The sequence below is a fragment of the Rhineura floridana genome, chromosome 4 (assembly GCF_030035675.1).
Source record: "Rhineura floridana isolate rRhiFlo1 chromosome 4, rRhiFlo1.hap2, whole genome shotgun sequence".
Classification (NCBI taxonomy): Eukaryota; Metazoa; Chordata; class Lepidosauria; order Squamata; family Rhineuridae; genus Rhineura; species Rhineura floridana.
Window position 1 is genome coordinate 123,351,706 of NC_084483.1, and position 22,713 is coordinate 123,374,418.

At 41.9% G+C, this 22,713-nt stretch overlaps 1 protein-coding gene across 2 annotated transcripts in view; it reads left to right on the forward strand.

Annotated features, from left to right (window-relative positions):
* Nucleotides 1–22,713, forward strand: part of IGF2R (insulin like growth factor 2 receptor) — a 111,925-nt gene that overhangs the window by 62,025 nt on the left and 27,187 nt on the right. For both annotated transcript variants that reach the window (XM_061624292.1, XM_061624291.1), the window contains exons 22-32: nt 1,882–2,038; nt 3,174–3,341; nt 4,530–4,673; nt 9,119–9,297; nt 11,386–11,473; nt 12,899–13,114; nt 15,470–15,603; nt 17,985–18,082; nt 19,583–19,719; nt 21,110–21,297; nt 21,738–21,864. In XM_061624292.1, the coding sequence (XP_061480276.1) occupies nt 1,882–2,038; nt 3,174–3,341; nt 4,530–4,673; nt 9,119–9,297; nt 11,386–11,473; nt 12,899–13,114; nt 15,470–15,603; nt 17,985–18,082; nt 19,583–19,719; nt 21,110–21,297; nt 21,738–21,864 (1,636 nt within the window). The remainder of the gene's footprint in view (nt 1–1,881; nt 2,039–3,173; nt 3,342–4,529; nt 4,674–9,118; nt 9,298–11,385; nt 11,474–12,898; nt 13,115–15,469; nt 15,604–17,984; nt 18,083–19,582; nt 19,720–21,109; nt 21,298–21,737; nt 21,865–22,713) is intronic.

Sequence of the window (22,713 nt, forward strand, 5' to 3'; positions counted from 1 at the left end):
CCCTGGGATCCCCTTTCTTTGGCATTGGGATGTATATTGAACGCTTCCAGGCTGTGGGCCATTATTTAGTTTTCCATATTTCTTGACAGATTTGTGTCAAAATTTGGACAGATTCAATCTCAGTAGCTTGTAGCAACTCCATTGGTATGCCATCTGTTCCTGGTGATTGGTTCTTTCAAGTATTTTAAGAGCAGCTTTCATGGTTCTTTCAAGTATTTTAAGAGCAACTTTCACCTCAAATTCTAAAATTTCTGGTTCGTCATCATACGGTTCCTCCATGAATGAATCTGTCATCCTTGCATCTCTTTTATAGAGTTCTTCAGTGTATTGCTTCCATCTTCCTTTTATTTCATCTCGGTCACTCGGTGCGTTCCCCTGTTGTCTCTGACTTCACTCCATAGTTGTTCTGGTTCTCTGTCAACTAAGTTTAAAACCTCGAACCCGTTCCTTATTTGATCTTTATATTCTTCTGGGATATTATTTAGATTGTATCTTAAGTTTTATATTTGGCAGAATTGGATGAAATTTGGAGACATGATAGTATCTTCTGAGAGGTGAATCCAAACAAATTTCAGTAGGACAGATGCAGTGGTTTTCCTGAAAGGGTAGTTCTTGCAGTATTGGGGTAGTTAAAAAAAGGTTTCCCTTAATCTCCCCTTTTTAATGGATAATATGTATGAAAATAGAATATATTATAGATATTCCTGCAAATAAGAAACCTACCAAATTTCTGAATCGTAGGGGCAGGGGATTGTGTGCTTGGCACCTTTTAAAGTTGATTTTGTGGGGGAGAAAGATTTGCTTCCCTTCCTGTGGTTTTGTGGGCAACTATTTTAGTATGAAAATAGCATACACTGTAGAGGTGCCCCTCGGAAACTAACCTGCAAGACTTCAGTGGCTGGAGGCAAGGGCTGGGAACTCATGATGAATGAAAAGACAACTCCAGGCTTGTCTGCTCAGTTGGCTCCCAAAGTCACAAACTAAATTCAGAGCTACTTTGACAGGAATGGATGTGTCAGTATGTGGAAGGGGCAGAAGGACTTGTCCAGCATTTTCCAAGCAAGCACTGCTAGTAGGATTAGCAGAAAACTCAGAACAAGATGCTGTATTACTTTGGCATTCTTTCCCCAAAGCCTGGTAAAATCATTTTCTTCTGATAAGGAGCAAGACCCATCAGTCATAAAACAGCTTTCTCCCCACCCTTTTTTCCCTATGGCAACCTTTAGGGGAAATGTCTCACTTTTTGCAGATGCTGCCTGCTGTGTTTTTTTCAGTATTTGAACCTCCAGAGTGCCTCAAATTACTTTAAAGGTTTGGAACGCTTCAGAGAGATCCTGCTTTGGATTGGGCAAGCTCCGAATCTGCTTTGGCTCAGGATTTGTCCAAATTCAATGCATGCTCTGCTTCAGTGTCAATGAAAGTAATAATAAGGCTGCTTGGAGACAAGCATTCGATGTAAGCAGCCAATGAACATATGGAAAGATGGAGGCATCTTGGGAAGGGCTGTAACGCACTGGTGGAGTGCATGTTCCTGGTAGACCTCTCCTGAACCACTGGAGAGCTGCTGCCCATAAAACTAGGGCAACGCTGAGCTCGATGTACCAATGGTACGTCCTCATATAAAGCAACTTTTTATGCCACTGAAATGGAATCAAAAGTTCTCAAGATTACTGACACATTTTTAGGACTCAGACATAATATTCTATGTTTTGGAGGGGCTGAAAGATTGTGCTCTTTCAATGAATTGATAGGAAACAACATGTATAATGGAGTAAGTGCAAAAATGACTAAATCGGGGCTTGTATATGGTGCCCCCCAGGAGCTGGTTAAGATTTCTCAGGGCAACTAATTTATATTTTATTATGTGTTGAATCCCTTTAGCTAAATATTTGCGGACCAGCTAAAGAATGTACAGATATACCAGCTGATGACTCAGTTGGTGGATGTGAAACAGAAGATCTAAAACACATTCGTTTGGTGAAATTGAACAAAACTCTTCAGTTGTCTGCTGCAGGCTCTCTATCTCTTAAATATACAGGTAAAGTTGCTTTGGAACGTTTTCCAAAGGGCCAGTTGCACCCACCCTCCTTGCAAGGCAAGATCAACTAGGAAACTCTCTATTTAACATACACATGAGTAAAGCTACCACTATGACACTGGATATTCTAAACTTCGACACATGGAAATCCAGATTTATGATACCTTAAAGGGGAAGAGCCAGGGCTGAGTCTGCTCACTGCAAGTAATCAGACAACAGCTAGATGTGGGTGACATCATGATCAAATAAGGCTTTTCTAATCCACTCTAGGTTTCTAATTCAAGGTTTCTAATTCAAGATAGTTTATGAAAGGAATTCAGATAATAGGAGTAAGAGCAGAAACTGCATGAAACAAAAGGTAGTAATTTTCTGCTGAATCTGTTGATCCTGTGACTTACATGAAGCAGACTTAAGTTCACACATTGAGGTTGAGCGAACAGGCAAGAGTTCCCTCAGGCCATGAAGACCAAGAAACATTCAAGCTTCCCATTTTAGTTTTGTATTTGCAGGAGGGCTCTGACAAGGCGAAAGCAAGAGCCTGGTCAAATAGGATTCTTGGGCTTGCCAGATCATATACATAGCCCAGTGATAATACTTAGCATATTCCTTAGAAACTGGTGGGAGTCCGAACAACATCTGGAGGACCACAGGTTCCCCATCCTTTGGCTAAGAACTAGCAAGTGGCATGAGGCCACCCAGTGACCTTGATGCCATGTGGGAAAGTGGTCTTCCTCCTCAAAGGCCTGTGAGCATGATGCACCTCTCTTTAAAGGTGGACTTTAGGTGCAGGGGGGATTCTGATGAAGGTTTATAGCTACGATTGTGTTCCTTCCAGATTAGGAGATTCTGACAAAGGTGGTAGGTGATACTGGTGGGGTTTTTTTTTAATCCAGCATTGTGTGTGGAACCTGCTTGTGGGTTTTGTTGCACTACTGATGCCCTTGTGCCTTCTGTCCCAACACGTAATATTGTGTGCTGCCATCTTATGTTTACAGCTCTGTTACACAATGAACTGACTTGGTTTAATGTGGGCATGAGCGTCATGGGAATAAGGATGCAGGTGAAAATGTGTGCAGTTTTAAAGAAGCAAAGTGTGAGTCTCTAGCTGTTTAACGTGTTTATTTCCACTCTTTAGGAGCCAATGATACTTTTACCATTACCTTTATCTGCAATGAATCCTACCCTGGAGAACTCACATTTTCCCATGAAGAGATGAATTCTGCACGTAACATTCGTGATACTTTCTTTCATTTTTACACGGCCTTAGCCTGCCCACCTGCTCCAGTTGACTGCCATGCTACTGGTAAGTAAGCCCATGTAGGAGAATTCCTTGGGAGGATCAGTGGAATTTACCGCAATGGTAGAGTTGTTCTACGAGCAGCATTTTTTCCCTCTTTCTCCCCAGCAAATGCTGCCACTTGTTTCTGGCATGCTCTAGTCTTTCTCCTTAGGAAGACTGTTGAAGATGCATATCAGGTGGATGGAAGAATGTTAAAGAATTTTATATAGAGAATTCTGTATTCCCCTGACCCCTACAGCTCTGCAGCCTGCTGAAACCATATTTTGGATTTGCCCCACAAAGCATGAGTTTAACTGTAGCCAGCTGAAAACTGGGTTGGTTGAAAAGCATTTGCTTTGACTTCTTTAGAACCCCTAAAGTGTTTGACTACCATCAGCTCATTAAAAGTTAAGGCACTGCAGGTTTGCATTCTACTCTAAACAAAATCCATTGGCCACTCTGAGTCACATCTGAAGAGATCTTCAAAAAGAGGAAAAGGCCAAAACCAATTTGGAAAATTAGTAGTGCTGTAACATGTCTGTAAAATGCCTAGATAAAATTCTGTGTTAAATACTGTTAATGTGCTTGAATAGCATGGCAATTGTGGTATTGGGTTATATCAGTGGGGGTTTTTGCCCTAGCAGAGCAAAAAGAGATGACTCTAAAAAAAATATACTGAAATTAATTTTCTTGTATACAGTGATGTGCTTGATGTGTATTGTTAACAACCTTTTTCAGGGATACTTGCTAGGAATAGTTTTCCCCCCCACTAAGGAAACATCACTAAGGGGACATGTTACCTTAGCAGGAAGAAATCTCTGTTCTTAAGTGCCCCTGAAGAAGATTCTTGCCATCATATGTTGGGTGTTAATGTTTTCAGTACTTTTTGGAGATGCTGAATCTCTCTTTTTGCCTACCCTGTGTTTGCTCCCCCCGCTTTTGTCTCTGTGTTCACAGAAGCGCTTTCACTCTCCCAACCATTTTTTGCCAGTCCCCCTCTGCCTACTTCAACTCCCTGTGCCTCAGTGTGATTTTTAGCTGTTAAGCCAGTCTTTGCTTTATACCCCTTGTGTTTACGTGATTGTATTGCATTTGCTGTGTCAACTCTGGCTTGCGTTACTTAAACTCCTAAATTCTTTAAACTGGAGTCACTTGGATAATGTAGACTTGGTTTAATTGAGCATTTTGTGGCCCCTGGTTTTTTGTTTTCAGATTCTGCTGGGAATGAGTATGACTTGAGTGACTTGAGCAGAGAGAGAGAACCTTGGATTGCTCTGGATACATCAAAAGATGCAAAAAGAAGAACTTTCTTCCTGAATGTTTGCAAATCTCTCCAGGATGTACCAGGGTGCCCTGGTAAGCATCAGACTTGTTGAGGGGCTGTCAATACAACAGACTATATCCCATTCCTCCTCTGACTTCCTCCGTCTTTCAGCCTTTGCTTAACCTCTTTGATAGCTTTGGACAGTTTGCTCTGATGCTGTGGCACAGCAGAGCTGTCATAGCCTCTCTGGGTAGCTTTGGCAAGGTAGCTTGAAGGGACAACTTCAGTCCATGAGCAAATTGTTGAAGTGTGTGCGTTGTTGCGTGAAACAGCATACGTTACATTGGAGTTAAGTTGAGCAAGAAACATCACAGAGGCATTAGATCAGGTTAAGAGTCTTTCCTACAAGACGTTATGGCTTAAGGCTTTAAGATTACATGTAGAGTTGCTCCCCCCCCCCAGGAGAGAAGTTCTCAGTTCAAAGACATGACACAGAAGACTCAGCTCAACACAGATAGCTGCTAGAACTCTCCCAGTCTATCTTGATGCTACCATGGCAACGGCCTTGGCTGTACGTTCCCAGACTGGGCAAAGACATAACTCCTGCTAGCTACAGATTTCCAGACTTGCAGACTTGATGGAAAATAAACTCAGTGACAGTACAGTTCAATGGTCAACAATCCCCCCTTTTTCCCATCATGTCTGTAATTCATTTCTACAATACATCTTGCAATACAGTTTACATTTCAGTACAGTTCAGAACATCTCTGTACATTTAGCTAACATTTTATTCAATCAAACTTTGGCTGTACACAAGTCAAATACAGTGTATCAGGATCCATTTCAACTTGTTTATGTATACCTGGGCTGGTAATTACCCCCACAGTAAATCTTTCAGGCGGTTTCCCTATGTTTGATCTTGTAGAACGTCTTAAAGGCACTAGGGCTTCTGCTCTCTCTGCCCCCCCATTTGTGCTTGTGCTTGGCACAGCGTGCCCAGGATCCTCCATTTCCTCAGCCTTACGTTTCTTCGATCTTCGTTTCCCACAAATGAGCTCATTTAACGCATCTCTGAGTGGAATATGTGTGCCTTCCACTTTTATGTCAAGATCTGGTTTAAATGTTTGCGCTTGTGTGTCACTTGACCCTGTGAGAATGACTGTTTGCCTTTGATCCCAAGGCTTCTCTGCAACTTTAATGCTTCTGCTCAGGATTAATTGCTGTGTTTCTGGACACCAAACTCTGAAATATGCATTCTGAAATCCCAAAACAAAACCTTGCTGTGCTCTGGGCGCCAGCTTGCCTCTTCTTTTTTCCTGTGAAATGTGGACCCAGCAACATGCCCCGAATTTTTGAATGTGTTGTATTTTAGGCTTTCTACCAGTGATTTTATCATAAGGAGACATTCCAAGAGCACTATGAAACACCCTGTTGTGAATATAATTCGCATACAAAATCGCCTCTGCCCAGAAAGAATTCCCTAAACTGCAATCCATCAGCGTGGCTCTCATTGCTTCCTGAAGCACCCTATTTTTTCTCTCAGCAGACCCGTTGGAAAATGGGCTGTAAGGAGCAGTGAAATTCTGGTTTATTCCCTTACTCTCGAGGAAGTCACCCAATGCTTTGCTCGTGAATTCCCCTCCCTGGTCTGAGTGTATCGCTTTCACAGTGACGCCATGTTGAGTTTCGATTCTCTTAATGAACAGCTTCAGCTTCTGCTCTGCTTCACTTTTCTGCTTAAGCAAATAAACATGAGTGTATTTCGTAAAATCATCGACCACTACCATAAAAAATCTCGCACCTCCTCGTGAAGCATTTATTGGCCCTGATAAATCAACATGAACTAGCTGGTAGGGAGCTGTTGTGGTTCTTTCAGCCTCCCGGTTAATTGGTGCAATAGTCATTTTAGCTTTATGACAAGAATCACAATCCATTAACTGTCCACAGTCCTTCAAACGCATGTTTTCACTATGCATTGGGGTTTTCTTAATCGTGTCAAAATTTGCATGCCCCAGCCTTTGATGCCATTCATGGACGCAGCCCTGATGTACCTGTGCCTCAACATTTAACACAGCACACCCTGCTTGACTGCTCTTTATTACAAACTGTGAATCATTAAGGCTTCCCTGCAAACACACTTGATCTCCCCTCATTACAAAACATTGGTCTTTGTGAAACAAGACTGAAAAATCACAACTCACCAGTTTTCTCACAGACATGTTATGATGCAGATCTGGTACAAACAAACAATCTGACATTATTCCAAGTTTATCAAATCTCACCAGTCCTCGGGCTTCCACATTCTTGCGTGATCCATCCACAAGTAAAACAAAGTCCTGCTCATCGGTAGACATGTAAAACAAACTCCTGTCTTTGATTAATATATGGCTTGCCCCGCTGTCAAGAATCCAGTTAACAGGTCCTAAATCTTGAGACTTCTGTTTACAAACAAAGTTCACACTTCCCTGCTTCAAGCCTCCTTCCCTGGAGTTACGCTTGACTGCACAGTCTCTTTGAAGATGCCCACGAGCCCCACAGGCATAACAAGATTTCAGCCGCTGCTGCTCCAGCTTGTTTTCCTGTTTGCAGCTGCTTTCTTCTTTCAGCTTGGCTCTTTGCTTTTCCTCAGCACTTTTCGCCTCTTGTCTCCGCTGCCGTTCCTGGGACAGTTTTTCCTCAATAAACGCAACGTTCAGACCTCCGTCAGGCATGGCTTCGAAAGCCATGACCATATTATTCCATGTCCCATCGAGTGAAGCCAGGATCAGATAGGTCTTCTGAAGGTCAGAGTGTTCCATGCCTCGATCCTGCAACTCAGCAAATAGGCGCCTGAATTCCGTGAGATGCTCACTCATTTCGCATTCACCCATGAAGCGCATCTGGTACAGCTTCCTTGCCAAACACAATTTAGATCCCGCAGTCTGTTGCACATGTAGGGCCTCCAACACGTCCCACATCTGTTTGGCGTTTGTAACATCTCTCACGTGTAACAGTTGAGAGTCTGATAGAGCCAGAAGTATAAAAGCTTGCGCCTTCTGATCTCTACGCGTCCAGGCCGCGGTCAGTACCGCCGGAGGGGGTCCATCTATAATGTCCCATAAATCCTCTTTTATCAGCAAAGCCCGCATCCTCGGCTTCCAGCTGGCATAATTCTTTTCCGTCAATCTTTCCATTGGCAAGCCTCCCCCAGACAGGTTTACAGCCATGTTGCTCACCTCTGTCTGGTACAATCGATCAAGCTGCTCTATGGTACTTCGTCTGCCGTTCAGACCAGCAACTTACTCTTGTGTAATGCGCTGTGGATCTGGGCCCATAACCCTGTTGAAGTGTGTGCGTTGTTGCGTGAAACAGCATACGTTACATTGGAGTTAAGTTGAGCAAGAAACATCACAGAGGCATTAGATCAGGTTAAGAGTCTTTCCTACAAGACATTATGGCTTAAGGCTTTAAGATTACATGTAGAGTTGCTCCCCCCCCCAGGAGAGAAGTTCTCAGTTCAAAGACATGACACAGAAGACTCAGCTCAACACAGATAGCTGCTAGAACTCTCCCAGTCTATCTTGATGCTACCATGGCAACGGCCTTGGCTGTACGTTCCCAGACTGGGCAAAGACATAACTCCTGCTAGCTACAGATTTCCAGACTTGCAGACTTGATGGAAAATAAACTCAGTGACAGTACAGTTCAATGGTCAACACAAATTCTAATAAGACAATCTTTGCAGTTTAATTTGTCACCTAGTGAATCTGCAAATGAGGGTTAATGAAATTCAGTTGAGCAGTTTCTGAACCTTTTGATAAATGCAGAGATGGTAACTGCTACATGAAGTGTGTGTGTGGTGGCATGTTATGGGAAGATGTACAGGTCTGTGGGATGCAACTAATCCTTTGAAACTATGGTTATTTTCCTCTTACAGAATTAAAACTTTGAGATTAGAATTTATATTTTTACTAGGGAGGAATAATGAGAACTGAACTTCTGTGTTCAGCAACAGACTTCAGAATGCCAAGCCAGAAAGTATTATGGTTAGAGCAAGCACTTCTAAGCAGTTAAAATAATGGCAGAAATAAAGCCTTTATGGTAACTTTTTCACTCAATGTAAAAGAAAGTCCCCACTTCAATAACTCATTGACTGATGCTAGGTAAGATCTGGAGTTGACCTTCCTTGAGTAGAAAGGCTGTTTCCATTCACAGGAGGGACATTGACCCAGTGGAGGCTTCCACTAAAAGAAGAGGGGACAGAGTTTTTCCTTCGCCCATGCTGTTCTACAAGAATTACTTTTAAGGGGGCTGCAGGGAGAAAGAAAATCACTTGAAGATCCCTTCCTCCAGTGGAAGTATCCCATGAATGGAACTCTACTCACGGGATCTTTGGATCCAGCCCTTTATATATAGCAAGTGCAATTGGTGAATGGCCCAGACATAGCTCTACAGTGAAAAGTACTCTTAAATTATTTCTACCCTCCTTTTCAAAAGGGATCAATGCAAGTTTTCAGTGAAACAAAATCAGATGTTGAAGTGTTCCTTTTGGCTACAGGTGGTGTAATAGGATCTTGTGTGAAATACGCAAACAAAAGTCAGAACCTTGGTATGATTCACATAAGTCCTCAAGCTGCCACTGATGGATCCCTTAGCATTGTGTACTCGAGTGGGGATACATGCAAAGGTAACAGGCGATACTCAACACGGATCATCTTCCATTGCGATCAAAGAATGGTAAGTTTTGTGTATGTCTAGTGATGCTGAAGGATCTGGATGTGATAATTTGGCTACCTTTTAGCAACCTGGCAAGCTTATTTAAGGACGTCTGCGTTACTGCAATCCCTCCTTCCCATTGTGCAGCTCTGGAGCTGTGCTTGCATGCGCTGTTTGAATCTTTCTCCTCTTTTAGACTCAAAGGGCTAATTAGCCATTCATGGCCAGAAGGAACAGAATGCGCAACATGTAGAGCAGCTGTATAGTGCCATCTTTTGCTACTCAGATAGTCACTTTGGGTTAATCACTGCTCATCCAAAGAAGCGAGATAGTGGCACATTGAGAGTCCCTTTGCTGCACTGTTTGATCCTCTTCTCCCCTTCCCCATCCCCCTCACTAGTCAAACCTCATCTGGAGAGAACTGGAAACTTTAGAACAAGTGAGAATACTTTTTCCTTTGTCATGTGATAGTAAACAGTTGAACTAGCCAGTGTAGCTTCTCAAGCTCCCTTCTACTTGCAAAGCATGGCAACTTACTTAGAAAGCAGACTTCAAGGACCCTAATAATACTGATGTAGAATTTATCTTTACTTGAAGAAGCACCAAAATGAATAGCAGTGTTCATTCTTGCATTCCACTTTCCTGAGCAAGCAACAACTCTGTTTCTTGTGGACATTCTAAACTTTCAGATCATAATGGTGGATTAATGTGGTCCCCGTTCTGACCCAAGTAAAGCTGTCTTAGGCTGTAACCTGATGTAGGACATGCATTCATGTCACCCTGTCTGGCTCCCAATATTCTAGCTGAGGCAGCCTGTCCCTCCCCCTACTGCCACCACAGGGCTACTCGGGAACCATCTTACTCTGAGGAGAGGACAGATGGGTCTTCATTTTTTTTTCTTGTTGCTTGTATCTGCTTTTTTACAGTATTATGTTAATTGATACTTAAAATATTTCTGTGTAAACTGCTTTGTGAGGTTCACCTGAAAAGCAGTACATAAGCATTTTACATAAATGCCACAGTGAGTCACGCCATGTCCGAAAACCTGCCATTGCATGATGGAAGCAAGAACTTTTTTCATACTTTTTTTAAATACATCACAAAAGTGATGGAGAACTTTTTGGCTCCATGGGCCAGATCCTTATCAGGATCTTCTTTGCAGGCCAATTTTGACAGCTGGGCGACCCAACTGTCAAATCATCTGACATAAACTATATCAAGTGATTCATGCTTTGAAGCCTGGAAGCTGGGATTTTAAAACATGTAGCAAGATGCTGCTAAAACCCCTACCTTTTAACAGTGCCTTACTGCCTTAAAGGTGCTTTGAAGTTCCTACTTCAGGTGCAACCAAACTGAGCAGGTTTGAATGCACAAGAGTTCACTCACACACACGAATCAAGCTGGATTGATTTCCCTGCATATTAGCTGCTGTGCGGGAGTGCAGTCCTGCTTTGTGCAACACTTTAGAAGCTCCTGACAACCAACTGGTTGTTGGGTGCTTGGGGAGCTGTGCAAGCGGGGTTTGCAGGGCCTGCAAGCTCTTTGCTGCCGAGCCCTTCCTTTTCCTGCCTGACACCTAATATTGTATATGACATCAGGTGTAGGGCTGGTGGGTGTGGCTTACCCTAACGGGAAGCCCGGTGGGCCAAGTTTGACCTGCAGGCCAGAAGCTTTGCTTCCCTGCATTACAATTTTCTGTGTGGAAATTTATCTCTGCATAGGCAAAAAAATATGTGATGTTTGAAGTATGGGGCAGGTTGAGTTTTTGCCATGGGTCCATCAATCCAAAAACAACATAAGACTCTTCAGCTGTACTTGAGACTTAACTCCACAATATACTTCTTCCTGTTGATTTCTACACATCAGTGTGTAAAATGACCCTGAATGTACAATCGGTTTGGCTTTGCCAATGGATCCAGGAATGGCAAGTCTCTTAGGTTCACAGGTTTCTCACCAAATGGAATTTGGATGAACTGGAGTCCTGGTTACAGAACTTAGTGGATGGTGGGTGATTTTATATAGTGAGTTTATATAAGGGCTCTATATAAGGAGTATCAGTAGCCTTAATGTATGTGTAAAACTGATAACAAACTCCTCTTTTTTTCTTAGGGATCACCAGTGTTTCAACATGAAGAAGATTGTGAGTTTGTGTTTCTTTGGAGAACAGTAGCAGCTTGTCCTGTTCGCAGAGCAGAAGGCAAGTGTTGGTACTTAAGGAATATCCTTCAACTAGTGCGTCTAAAGCTCTTGGAGAAAAGTAGTTTATAATTGGGAAGCAAGAATAAATTAGACCATTCAGATAGGTCCTATCTTGAGCTTAAACTATCTACTGTAACTCCAGATACATAATAGAATGGATTTTAACATGGAAAACACTTTGTGTAGAAATGATAGGAAAACTGTGTGTAGCTTGTCTGATGGAATGATTGCATACAAATGTCTCTCCACCTATACGCTATTCCTCGAGTATTTTTTTATGTAGTGTAGGCAGTTCAGAATTTGGAGAGGTACTTAAGTTGCAGAGCAGGTAGACCTATTATTCAGGCCATCCTATGCTTTTTGTGCCCTAATAAAGAAATGAAACTCTTCTAGAAATACTATCACAAAGCTATATGTTGCAGTCTGGTGCATATAGAAAGGCAAATGTGCCTGTGCAAAATAATTAGTGATCGTGAACATTAGTGTGGAATCTTGGAAAATAATGCATAAAAACTGAAAAATGGAATTGAACTCCGCATGGTGACTGTGCTGTCTAATAACTGCGGCTCACACGTTATGCAATGTGTGAAATCCCTGTAGCTACTACTGCTTGAATTTGCATGCAGCATGCCATTGCAAAGGATAGGTCCCAATTTTAAAATGTGTTAATATGAATGTGCAACTTTAATGTGTGCATTTTTGTTGTTCCTGATTAAGTAGCCAAGTTTTTGGTTTTACAGTTTAAGGCAGATTAAAGGCTAATGTTTTCCATGTGGGGTGTGTCACTCATAATGGGAGATTTCAGCATGCTTCTGTTTCTTTAAAATTGGACTTTTGTTGGACTGTTCTGTGCTGCCCCAAGTAGAATTTTTTCCAGGATAGTTTTCATAAACAGAAAACATAAAGAACAGTTAAAACAAATTGGAACAATCATAGACCCAAAGACTAAAAAGGGTAGCAAGATATTAAGAACCAGATAAAAACATCCAGCTTGGACTCTAATCTGAAAGGACTGGGGAAATAAAAAGGTCTTTGCCTGACACTGAAAGGTCAAGTTAGGCACCAGGCAGACCTCTATATGGGAAACGTTCTATAACCTTCTTGGTGGAGGCTTCCCAGCTATCTCCACGGTAGCCCGCTGCCTTGCCTCAGAAGCCAGGGGTTCCTGCATTTGGTTGGTAAATTGACTGTTCTTTTCTCTTTCAAAATAGCTTTTTGATGGCTACATTTCATTGTCATGACATGCTGAAATGAATAAATGCACAAATTCATATTTTAAAAATTGTGCTCAGATATCTCGGGTCCATTTTCTGACCAAGAAATCTATTGAGCCTTGTGTAGATTGTTTTGCTTTACATTTGACTTTTGTGTGTACAGCTGCATATTATAAAAAACATTCTTGTGGCTTTGGGGTACTTTTCAGGTGAGAACTGTCAAGTAAAAGATCCGCGGTATGGTCATGTGTATGATCTGACATCACTTCGTGGGAAGGATGTGAAAGTGAGCACTGATGAATATGACTACTACTTCCAAGTCTGTGATGGATTGACAGAAAAGTGCAAACAGCCGAGCAAACCTACAGATGTTGTGTCGTCATGTCAAATTAAGAAACAAGACAATAATTTTAAAAAAATAGCAGGTAAAAGTCATTCTGGGATGTACTGACTTGGATTTATCAGAGAGAATGGTTGCCTGGCTCCCTAGTGATGGATGTGTGAAGTATCTAGATGCACTTCCAGAGCAAATGCTCAAGTAGACCTTTATTAAACTGACATCTGTCTAGTCTTGCTCTCTTGGGGCTAGGGGAATACCTGTTGACCCTATTGGAAGTTCCAGCTATCTCAGCATATGGCTCTGGTGGCTATCATATGCTATTTCCACAGCCAGCAGTCACCTGTCTTCCATGGTTAGTATCATTAGCATTTGACCTAATAGTACAGGGTGGTGGTTAGTGCTAGTCCTACTCAGATTGGACCCGTTGAAGTTAATAGAGAAGGCTAACTTGGGTTCATTAATATCTGTGGGTCTTCTCTGAGTAGGACTTGGTTGAATACAACCCACAGAGGTGAGAACTATTGATATAATTTAGAACGCACTTGAATTTGGAGATGGTATCTTCTCCATGCACGTTCATTGCAATTTCTGATTGGGTGCAGCATGGTGAGATTCCATGCGCAGCTTCTCTGTATGAACGCATGTGCTCACAGGCACTAGACATGCACATGCATAATACTATATGTAAACATGCATGCACGCATAGTGGGTTAAGAATAAAATAAGTGGGTATACACACCTGTATTTTTATATAAAGATATTTTATTATATAACTTTTTTGTCTCCATTAAGTTCTTGTATGGCAAACTGAAAGCAAGGGAAAGAATGTGTGCAGAATGCTAGTCACGTTGCCTTGTCATGGATGTAGCCATCATTGCACTGCTTTAGTTCATAGTGGGGAAACTGGGTTAGATAGTAGGGCCCCTGGGAAGAAGAGAGAGGACCTAGACTATGCCCCCATTCACTTCCCTCTGCATCATACTGACAGGTGTTTGGTTAGGTGTCAGTGCATGGTGTGCATGCACTGGCTTGTTCCTCATTTTGGTGGAAGGATTCTTGTTTGCTTTTGTTGCTTACTACAGTGTTTTTGTCTCAGCAACTTACAATTTTTAATAGGATACAAACTGAAGTCTCTCTAGGCTGTCATGTGTTAGTGAGTAAAAATGAATGCTTAAGATTCCTTTTTCAAGTCCATGAATCTAAAGCCATTTTGGCATCTTAGACATCTGAGTTGTAGGAATAAGAAGAGCACATATCAGTTCAGAAGCAAGGCTTCAGCCACAGGAGGGCTCCTTGCATAGTGACTTCAAGGAATGCATCATCTTGAAAGGGGCTTGTTGTCCTCTGAGTGGTGTTGTCAATAGACGATGACCTATTGCAATAATTGCTGTTTACATACACCTGCAACCATGATAATTTTTCAGGAGCTATCTTTGGGTTAAAAAAATATTCAAAAGAACTGGCCTTGCCTGATTTTAGCCAGCAGGGATTGGAAACAGATGTCACTGAATGCAAGAAGCCCTATAAAATCAAAGACTTCATTGTGAGGGGAACTGGGAAAATATGCTAGCATGGGAAAAACCACGATTGTCCACAGTGCGGATTTTCTTGGCATCATTGTAGTCACTTTATCAGTGCTTGAGTCAGAGTACAAAAAACACAATTTCAACTAATGTGCAATCTTATGTGGGTAAGAATGGAATTGTAATTTTTTTCAAAAACCTGGATGCTGAAATGGGGTTAGAGTCTAAATAAGCTTCATTTTTTCTTTTAGAATTGCAATTCCTTAGTATGCTTCACAAGCTGGATATTAAAGCAAAGCAGCATTGGGGAACCTCTAGCCTGCAGGTCTGATTAGGCCCATGAGACCACAGTGCCAAAACCATGCCCACCTGCTCCACGCCTATCATATGTGAGGTGCAGGGCAGGAAAAGACATTAGGATTGGCTGCAGTAGGGAGGTCCCATGTGGACTTCCCAGTATATCTGATGAGGCGCTTTCTCTGTGTTGATGAGCTGGTGGGCCCTGGAGCAAGCTCCTTTGATGTCTGATTGCAGACATGGCTGGGATTCATTCCATGCCTGCAAATGCACACTTTTCCTTTGCAGACTGGCAGAGGATTAGCTGATCAGCACTGTGAGAGAACCCTTTTGAAGTCGTCACTTGATGTCATGATAGGTGGCTGGCAGAGCCCATCTGTCAAACTTGGCCTGCAGGGGGTAAGGGAGGTAAGGATCTGGCCCACTGGCAGGATCGAGTTCCCTACCCCTGAAGTAAAGCCACCTGTTAACCACTTACAGCACTAGCTTAAATGGATCTGGTTAATGTTTACAGAACCAAATGGTGTGTTCGTTCTCTCTCTTTCTCTTATTTTAAAGAGAGAAACTTTAGGTAACGTCTGTGTTTTCACTTAATGTGCTCATTATAATGTGCTCTTTAGGTTTGCGGACTACAAAGCTGACATATGAAAATGGATTAATCAAAATTAACTACACCAGCGGGGAAACATGCCACAAAATATATCAGCGGTCAACAGCCATATTCTTCTATTGTGATCCTAAAAACAGTTTGGAGGTAAGCAGTCTTGGATGTGATTTTCAGAAACTTAGCATAACTGTCTTCCTCCACAGGTGAAAGTCCTGTATGGATATAACTGTAGAGCAGAGGGGGGTAGATGTCAGACTTGCAGGCTCTGTTCAGGTTTTTTATAGAACCCAGAGAGCCACCATCCAGAGTCTGCTGCAAAAGACATACATTTGGAATTAAAGAAGTGTGGGTCTAGGAATTAGCTTTGTATGCCAGTACTGAATGGAACCATAGTCTGTCAGCACGCAAACACTCCTGGTCTTCTCCCGCCCCAAGCTTTCTTCATTTCAGTAGTATAATTTAGGGGAGAAGGAGTCACTTTCTTGCTGGTGTTTGACAAATACTCCCAACTTCCAGTTATTTATCTAATGCAAATCATCCAGACGTCTCCCATGAGACCCAAATCTGCCTTCTGTCCATGCTGATGTAGAGCATATGTGCAGTGGGAGATCAATGTTGCACAGGCATGTCCTGCTCCTGGGCCCTTCTGATGCTTGCAAACTGGGTGTCATGTTCACACAAAGGCTTATGTACGTAGAGCTTAATATGTGCAAGTTCAGTCCATAGTTCTCATTACCCTTCCCCCTCCACTGACTTTATGTGGCAGCAATCATGATTGCAGATTTATTTATTTACTTGATTTCTTGCCTTCCCTTCATCCCAGAGCCTCAGGTTGGGTTACAACAATTTAAAATTCAATACTAAAAACAGTTTAAAACAAATTGCAGTTGCATCAGTAGGGTGTGTCCTGAAAACATACATTTCAGGTGTCAAAGGCCAGGGTAAATCGCTCACGTAGACCCTCCTTCTACTTTCATTCAACCTGTTGGAGTCTGGCATGTGAAGCAGGGTGGATAAAAAAATACTAAAACCCTAATATTGTTAGGGCAATGAATAACATTTATCACTTTGTAAGAAAAGTCAAAACTGCTAAGCAAGTAGATTTTCTAAAAAAAAAGTGTCATGTGAAAGCAGTATATGTTAATGTGATGTGCTGTTATCCCATCCTTATGTGAACCAAAATACTTTAATTCATCCTTCTGATTAAAATCCACTTGGCCTTAATTAATGTCGATTTATGCATGAATGGGACCATAGTGCATTTGTCTAGAATAAGATTTGGATGGTGTATCAAAGCAGAGGCTGCTCTGAGTGGCTTCTACCAATGCATACCTGCCATGCATTTTTAAATCTAAATCGTGTTGGAGTACCTTGTTAACACAGGCAAGACTAGGCCTGCCAGACACACTCTGGGTCCTGCTTCCCTTAGCTACCACCACTTGTCTTTTCTTCATAAACTGACACGTATAGACTATTGCATGGCAGCAAATACTCAGGAGCCGGCTAATGTGAAAACTAGCAGCAGTGCAATTTTTCTCCTTGTTTAGGACAAACAACAGTTGCCTGTGGGCAAAGAGCAGAGATAGAAGCAGTACCTGTCTGTTGCAGTATCCCTGATCAGAGCCGTTATCTGAGCACCTGCTGAGGCCCACACCCCAGCAAAGGGCCCACTGCTGATGCCCAGAGCCCTCTGGACCTGCTGTTGTTCCTCTGCTGTGTGGTTGCTGCCTGTTGACCTTCCCTCTCTGATTTCAAAAGCAGAGACAAGAGCAAGGAGCAGTAGCCTCTGCTTGCCTTACCCTCGTCCGCTGGTCAACGGTGTGGTTTGGGCCTAGAAGAAGAGAGCCAAATAGTAACAACAGCAAAGAGGAGGGGGTCTCATTGAGCGGGTCTCAATCAAGAGCCCTTCAACATCTAAAGCTAATACTGCTTGAATGCAGTTTCCTAGCCTTTTACAGACAGGACTGGCAGCTACAGTAGTGTTGTATCTAGGTTTTCCTAGTGCTTGCACTGTAACTATGTTTGCAGTGCACTCCCACTTCTAGCCTTGAAAGTAGAGCAGAGTTTAAAGAACCATCCTAACAGTTGACTGTGTATACATTTTAAATGCTGACATTTTCCCCCAGGTGGGGGAGATCTTGTTATATATTGGTAAAAGAATTGGGCAGTGTTGCCATGATTATGTGCCTTGAGAGGAAAACTGAGGGTTTTCTTTTGGGTTGAAGAACTTCTCCAGTATCCATTTGGAAATTATGAATAGCAAGGCCAGCAGCAATGAAATTGTCTCTTGTGCAGATTGCACAACTGAGATATATGCACTGAAACTGGACAGAACACAGCAGTGGTCAAGGGATTGTGCCAGATGAAAGAAACAGTAGCCTTCATTCCTTGTGTATTGCAAATGGTTATCATTCTGTATAAACAATAGTTCAGAACACAAATGGGTAGGACTGCATGCTTTCAGCCCTGCTGGTACTGTAGGCTTGTGTATGTAACAGGAGTTTTTTTTTTTGCTCTTGCTTTCTCAGCCAGTGTTTCTAAAGGAAACGGAGGACTGCACCTATATGTTTGAATGGCACACTCCTCTTGCCTGCCCACCATTCAAATCTATTGAATGCTCCTATAAGTAAGTTGCCTTTGCAAGCGTGCTAAAATGTCTCCCTTTTTTAGGGTTCCCTCTCCGGTTAAACGGTGTTTGTTGGTGATGCCTAGCCTAGTCTAGCAATAATACCGTGTGATGTTTGGGGAGCTGGCATCCTGTATCTGCAGCATCAACAAAGATGCCTTTTGTGTGCGTCCGTGCGTGTGAGTGTGTGAGAGAGGGAGGGGGGACATCTAAAAGGTCATTGCATTGTACAAATTCTCAGATTCTGAATGTCTTGTTATGGGTTGACCCCATGTTCAATGTATGCAAATTTCCCATCTAAGAGTCTTTATAATATATGTATTAATCCTCACGTATAGGATATTATATGTCCAGGTATGCAGACCTGTTCATACAATAGTATCCAGTCAAACCTTGTAAAATCCAAATTGGAAAAGGTTTTTCTGCTCCTCCCTCCTTTTTCTAGTTCTAGGCAGTCAGCCAATGTAATCTTGATTGTATATATATAAAAAGAAAATGCATAGCTGCAGCTGCCTTATATGGAGATCCTGAAAGGGCTATTGGAATACCTGCTTCTAGTTAACATAACTAGTTGTTGTTGAAAGGTTTAGCTGGTCTCGCTTGCTGCCTCTGCAAGGCGGCATGGAGAGACAGCAGCTGATAAGGCAGCAACTGATAAGATGATGAACAAGGTCACAGCCTTGAGACACTCCAATAAATGGAGGAGTTCAGGAGCAATATTTGGCCAGTCTCCTGGATGCTGGGCCGAAGGCATACTGTTGCTATGCTGCAGACAACCAGAGGTCTGCCTCCCAAAAGGGTGAAATGATTGCATTGCATTATGGATAAGAAACAGAAATATACCAAAAGGGAACTGTAACTTGTTTGATGTTGATTCCTTGCAATATAACTTCACAATTATTGCAGTGTAACTTGTATAATGTATAACTTTGAACTGATAGCACATTATACTTTTAAGATATGTTAAATGTATACTGCAACATATACAGATGTGCAAGCCTGATATTTGATTTCTGATCATAATCAATTCTTATCCAATTGCTAAGGCCACTGTATGCATTGCCAGTAACGATGTTAATGTGTGAAGAATACATATTATAAGATTTATAAAGATAATCTGCTATTGGAACTCCAGTTTTCCTGAGATATCCCTAAGCTGTAGCTGGTGGGACCTCCAACCATAGTTTGCCTAGACATACCTAACTGCTGGCAAAAACTGTGAAGGCTCAGGTGATTACAGCGTTTGCCATCTAAGTTATCTGTGTATAAATGGACTAAGGGGAATACATAAGAATCCTCGATCTGGTAGTTAACAGAAGAATGGCAATCATTCTAAGCTACACATTTAATAAATGAAATAAAAATTAAATTTAAAAGTAACATGGCAGGAAATTCAGTTTGTATTTTGATGAAGCTCATCGACACTCCTTGCACTGTTCTTTTTTTGTGGGATATCTTCAATTAACTTTTTGTTATAAAATGCTTTTTGCTCTATTGCAGAGACAGTACTGGCAACTCATATGATCTCTCTTCTCTGACACGACATAAGGAAAACTGGGAAGCAATTTCAATGACTAGTTCTACCCAAAAATACTACATTAATGTCTGTAAATCTTTAGTGCCGCATCAAGGAGTGGGTAAGAACCGGAGAGAGAGTTTTCCATTATATCTGAACTTTCCTCATAGAGTCAATAAAATGCCTTTATAAAAATACAGCATGTTGACATACAGGGCCACACATATTTTGCATGGTTAACTTGGCTTGCTATTTTACGTTTTCGGAGAAAATGGAATGTGTGCATCTTTGCAAAGTACAGCATAGTGGAGAAGGAGCGGTACAATAATTAGGGATGTATGGCTTGGGAAGAAACTCATAAAAGCATAGACTGTTGACCATGTAACCGTGCAGAGTGTGTGCATGCTAGTGTGCATGTAGAGTGGTCATGTGAATGCTGTCTTCACTCTTTTTACATTTAATGGTTGCAGCTGTGTTATGACATACGCTCTGTCCTATTATAAAACTAAATGAAAGCTGAGATTTTAAAGTCTCCTGTAATGTGATTATTCTCAGAAATCTGTATGTGCCACAGCCCTGCCTCATTGTCTATAAATTTATCCTGGACCAAGGGAGGCAATGATCTACATACTTCTAGAAACTGAGAACATCAATGTCTAAAGACCTGTATATGGGAAGGTCAGATAAATAACAGTGATGTAACACACTGAGTGCAGCCAAAGATTTGAAATATAGTTGTGATACAGTATCGTCAGTTGGAAGAGTAGTAAATGAAACAACTTCTCTCTCTGGCTGTGATCACACTGTATAGTTTTTTTTAAAAGTACTGTTCAACTAAGTCATAATCGGGTTGCATCCATTAATTTCAACAGGTCTCCTCTGAATATCACTAATGCTGGATATCATCCTATACAGCTGATGGTTAATTTGGTCCTTTCCTTAAACACTTAATTTGGTCCTTTCCTTAAACACATTTGTTGCCGCACCCAAATACTTTGCTTTTAACACGTCTGGTTATACTTAAGTTCTCCGAATTTTGTCACTAGGCTCATTCATGTGATTGAGGATTCTGATTATATATTGAAATGATGTGAAGACCTGATTGTTACATTGTTTCTGAAGCACTACTGTCTTTGCACAGGAACTATACCATCTTAATTTCACATAGGAAGGTATTTATCTAAAGTTTACCCACTGTGCCAAATTTTTAGCACACCAGCAAGAAGATTAGAAAATCTCAGAGAGAGTGTAATTACCAAATCAGAAGGCGAAATATTTCCCTGAATGAAGCTGAAGTGGTATAGTTCCTGCATAAGGATTGTACCATCTTGGAAATGCATGTTTGAATCAATCATAAGAAATGCACTTTTGAATTGACCTGAAGGTTTTTGGGGTGCACTTCTTTGAACATGTTATTTATGCAGAAACAACAGCAAGAGAATGTATGACAGGCTGTCAAGCAATGCTGAAGTCTTAATTTTTTCATCCCACTTTTCTGGTGCCAAACTTAGATTTCTGTCCACCGGATGCTGCAGCCTGCATGATGGATGGGTCCAAATATGTAAGCTTAGGTGAAGTGTCTGAGGGACTCCAATGGGAAAATGGCATTTTTGTTCTTAAATACATCAATGGGGAGAAATGTCCAGACCAGATCAGGAAGAAGTCTACAATAATCCGCTTCAAGTGTGATGAAAATATTGTAAGTATGCCTCAGTAGGTAGGCTTTTTTTTAAAAAAGCAAGTGTGAGGAAGCATTGCTTAGACTCCTTGGGAATTTGATTGGAATCCTAGGCAGCATACAGATAACAATTTTCTTGCAGATCTGCACCTAGTGGGTATTAAAATCCTCCTTTCTACTTGCCAGGATGACGCAGTAAGTAAGCTGTCCTGGGAATCTCAGGATAGTTGATCATCTGTATAGGCTCTCCGTGTAGGAAACAAACTAAGCACAGTCCAGAAGAGACACTGTGTTGGTGAGGGGTTCTACAACAGATTCTTGAATTGGAGGAAACCCGGGGAATTTACACTTTTTTAGTGTTTTGGCCACAATAACTTTGGTAAGATCTTCTGGACGAAAGTGGGCTGCTCTCCACTGGTCATTTTGCAAATGTTCTTTCTCTGTGATCTGTTTCTGTCCAGGACTCCAAGCCAGAACTAATAACTGCCTTTGAGGATTGTGAATACACTTTTGTGTGGTTCACTGCTGCTGCATGTCCTCTGAAAAGCAATGTGCACAATAATTGCACAGTTTCCAGCCCTCTTACAGGTAACTCCTTGAACACGTATCTGGATTTGGTAGACTGCAGTAACTGGTATTAACCTCTGATCATTCTGCCTTGGTGGGAGAGCAAAAGTGGACTTTAGACTTGCAAACAACCAGCCTGGGAAATCCCAGGCTAATTTGAAGGAAGGGTCCTCCTGGATCCTGCAGTGCTGAGCTGCCTTTACAGATAAAGCAAATAGTAAAATCCCAGTGGCGGTTACTCACTTTTGCTTGTGTCCATTGGTGGAACACCTTAGTCTCATCAGATCATCTAGCTCAGTATTGTCAACACTGGCTGGCAGTGGCTCTCCAGGTTTTCAAACTGTTTTTTCCTAGTTACCTGGAGATGCTAGGGATTGAACTATGCAAAACTATAGCCCTTCCATGCTTCTGAATCTTGCAGGCATATGTTGTTCCTGTTGGATTGCAGGAAAATCTGTGCACCCATAAGATGCAAGTGGGAGCTTGTATTAAGGCTGCAAACCTCCTGGATCAGAGACTGTGTAAGGTTGTGTGGGATAAGGCTATTTACTCTAAAGAAGAAAAATAAGATGCCTTGTCCTTCTGATGGGTATGTGGGACAGATGGACCAAATACCTTTGCCATAAGGTGAGCAGTAAGGGTGAACAGCATAAGCCATCCATAATGTCACATTTATATGTTGATTGTAGTTAAAGGAGCAGTACCTCATTCTGTGGGCCACTTCTCTTTAGCATGTGTGCCCAGCAAGGTACAGCAGCCGGTCTCAGCTCCCTAATGTGTGTACCTGTACAGAACATGTGCATGTTGCATGTTCACACTTTTAAGTGTATGTTTAAGTACGTAGGAGCCTTGCTGGATCAGACCAAAGAC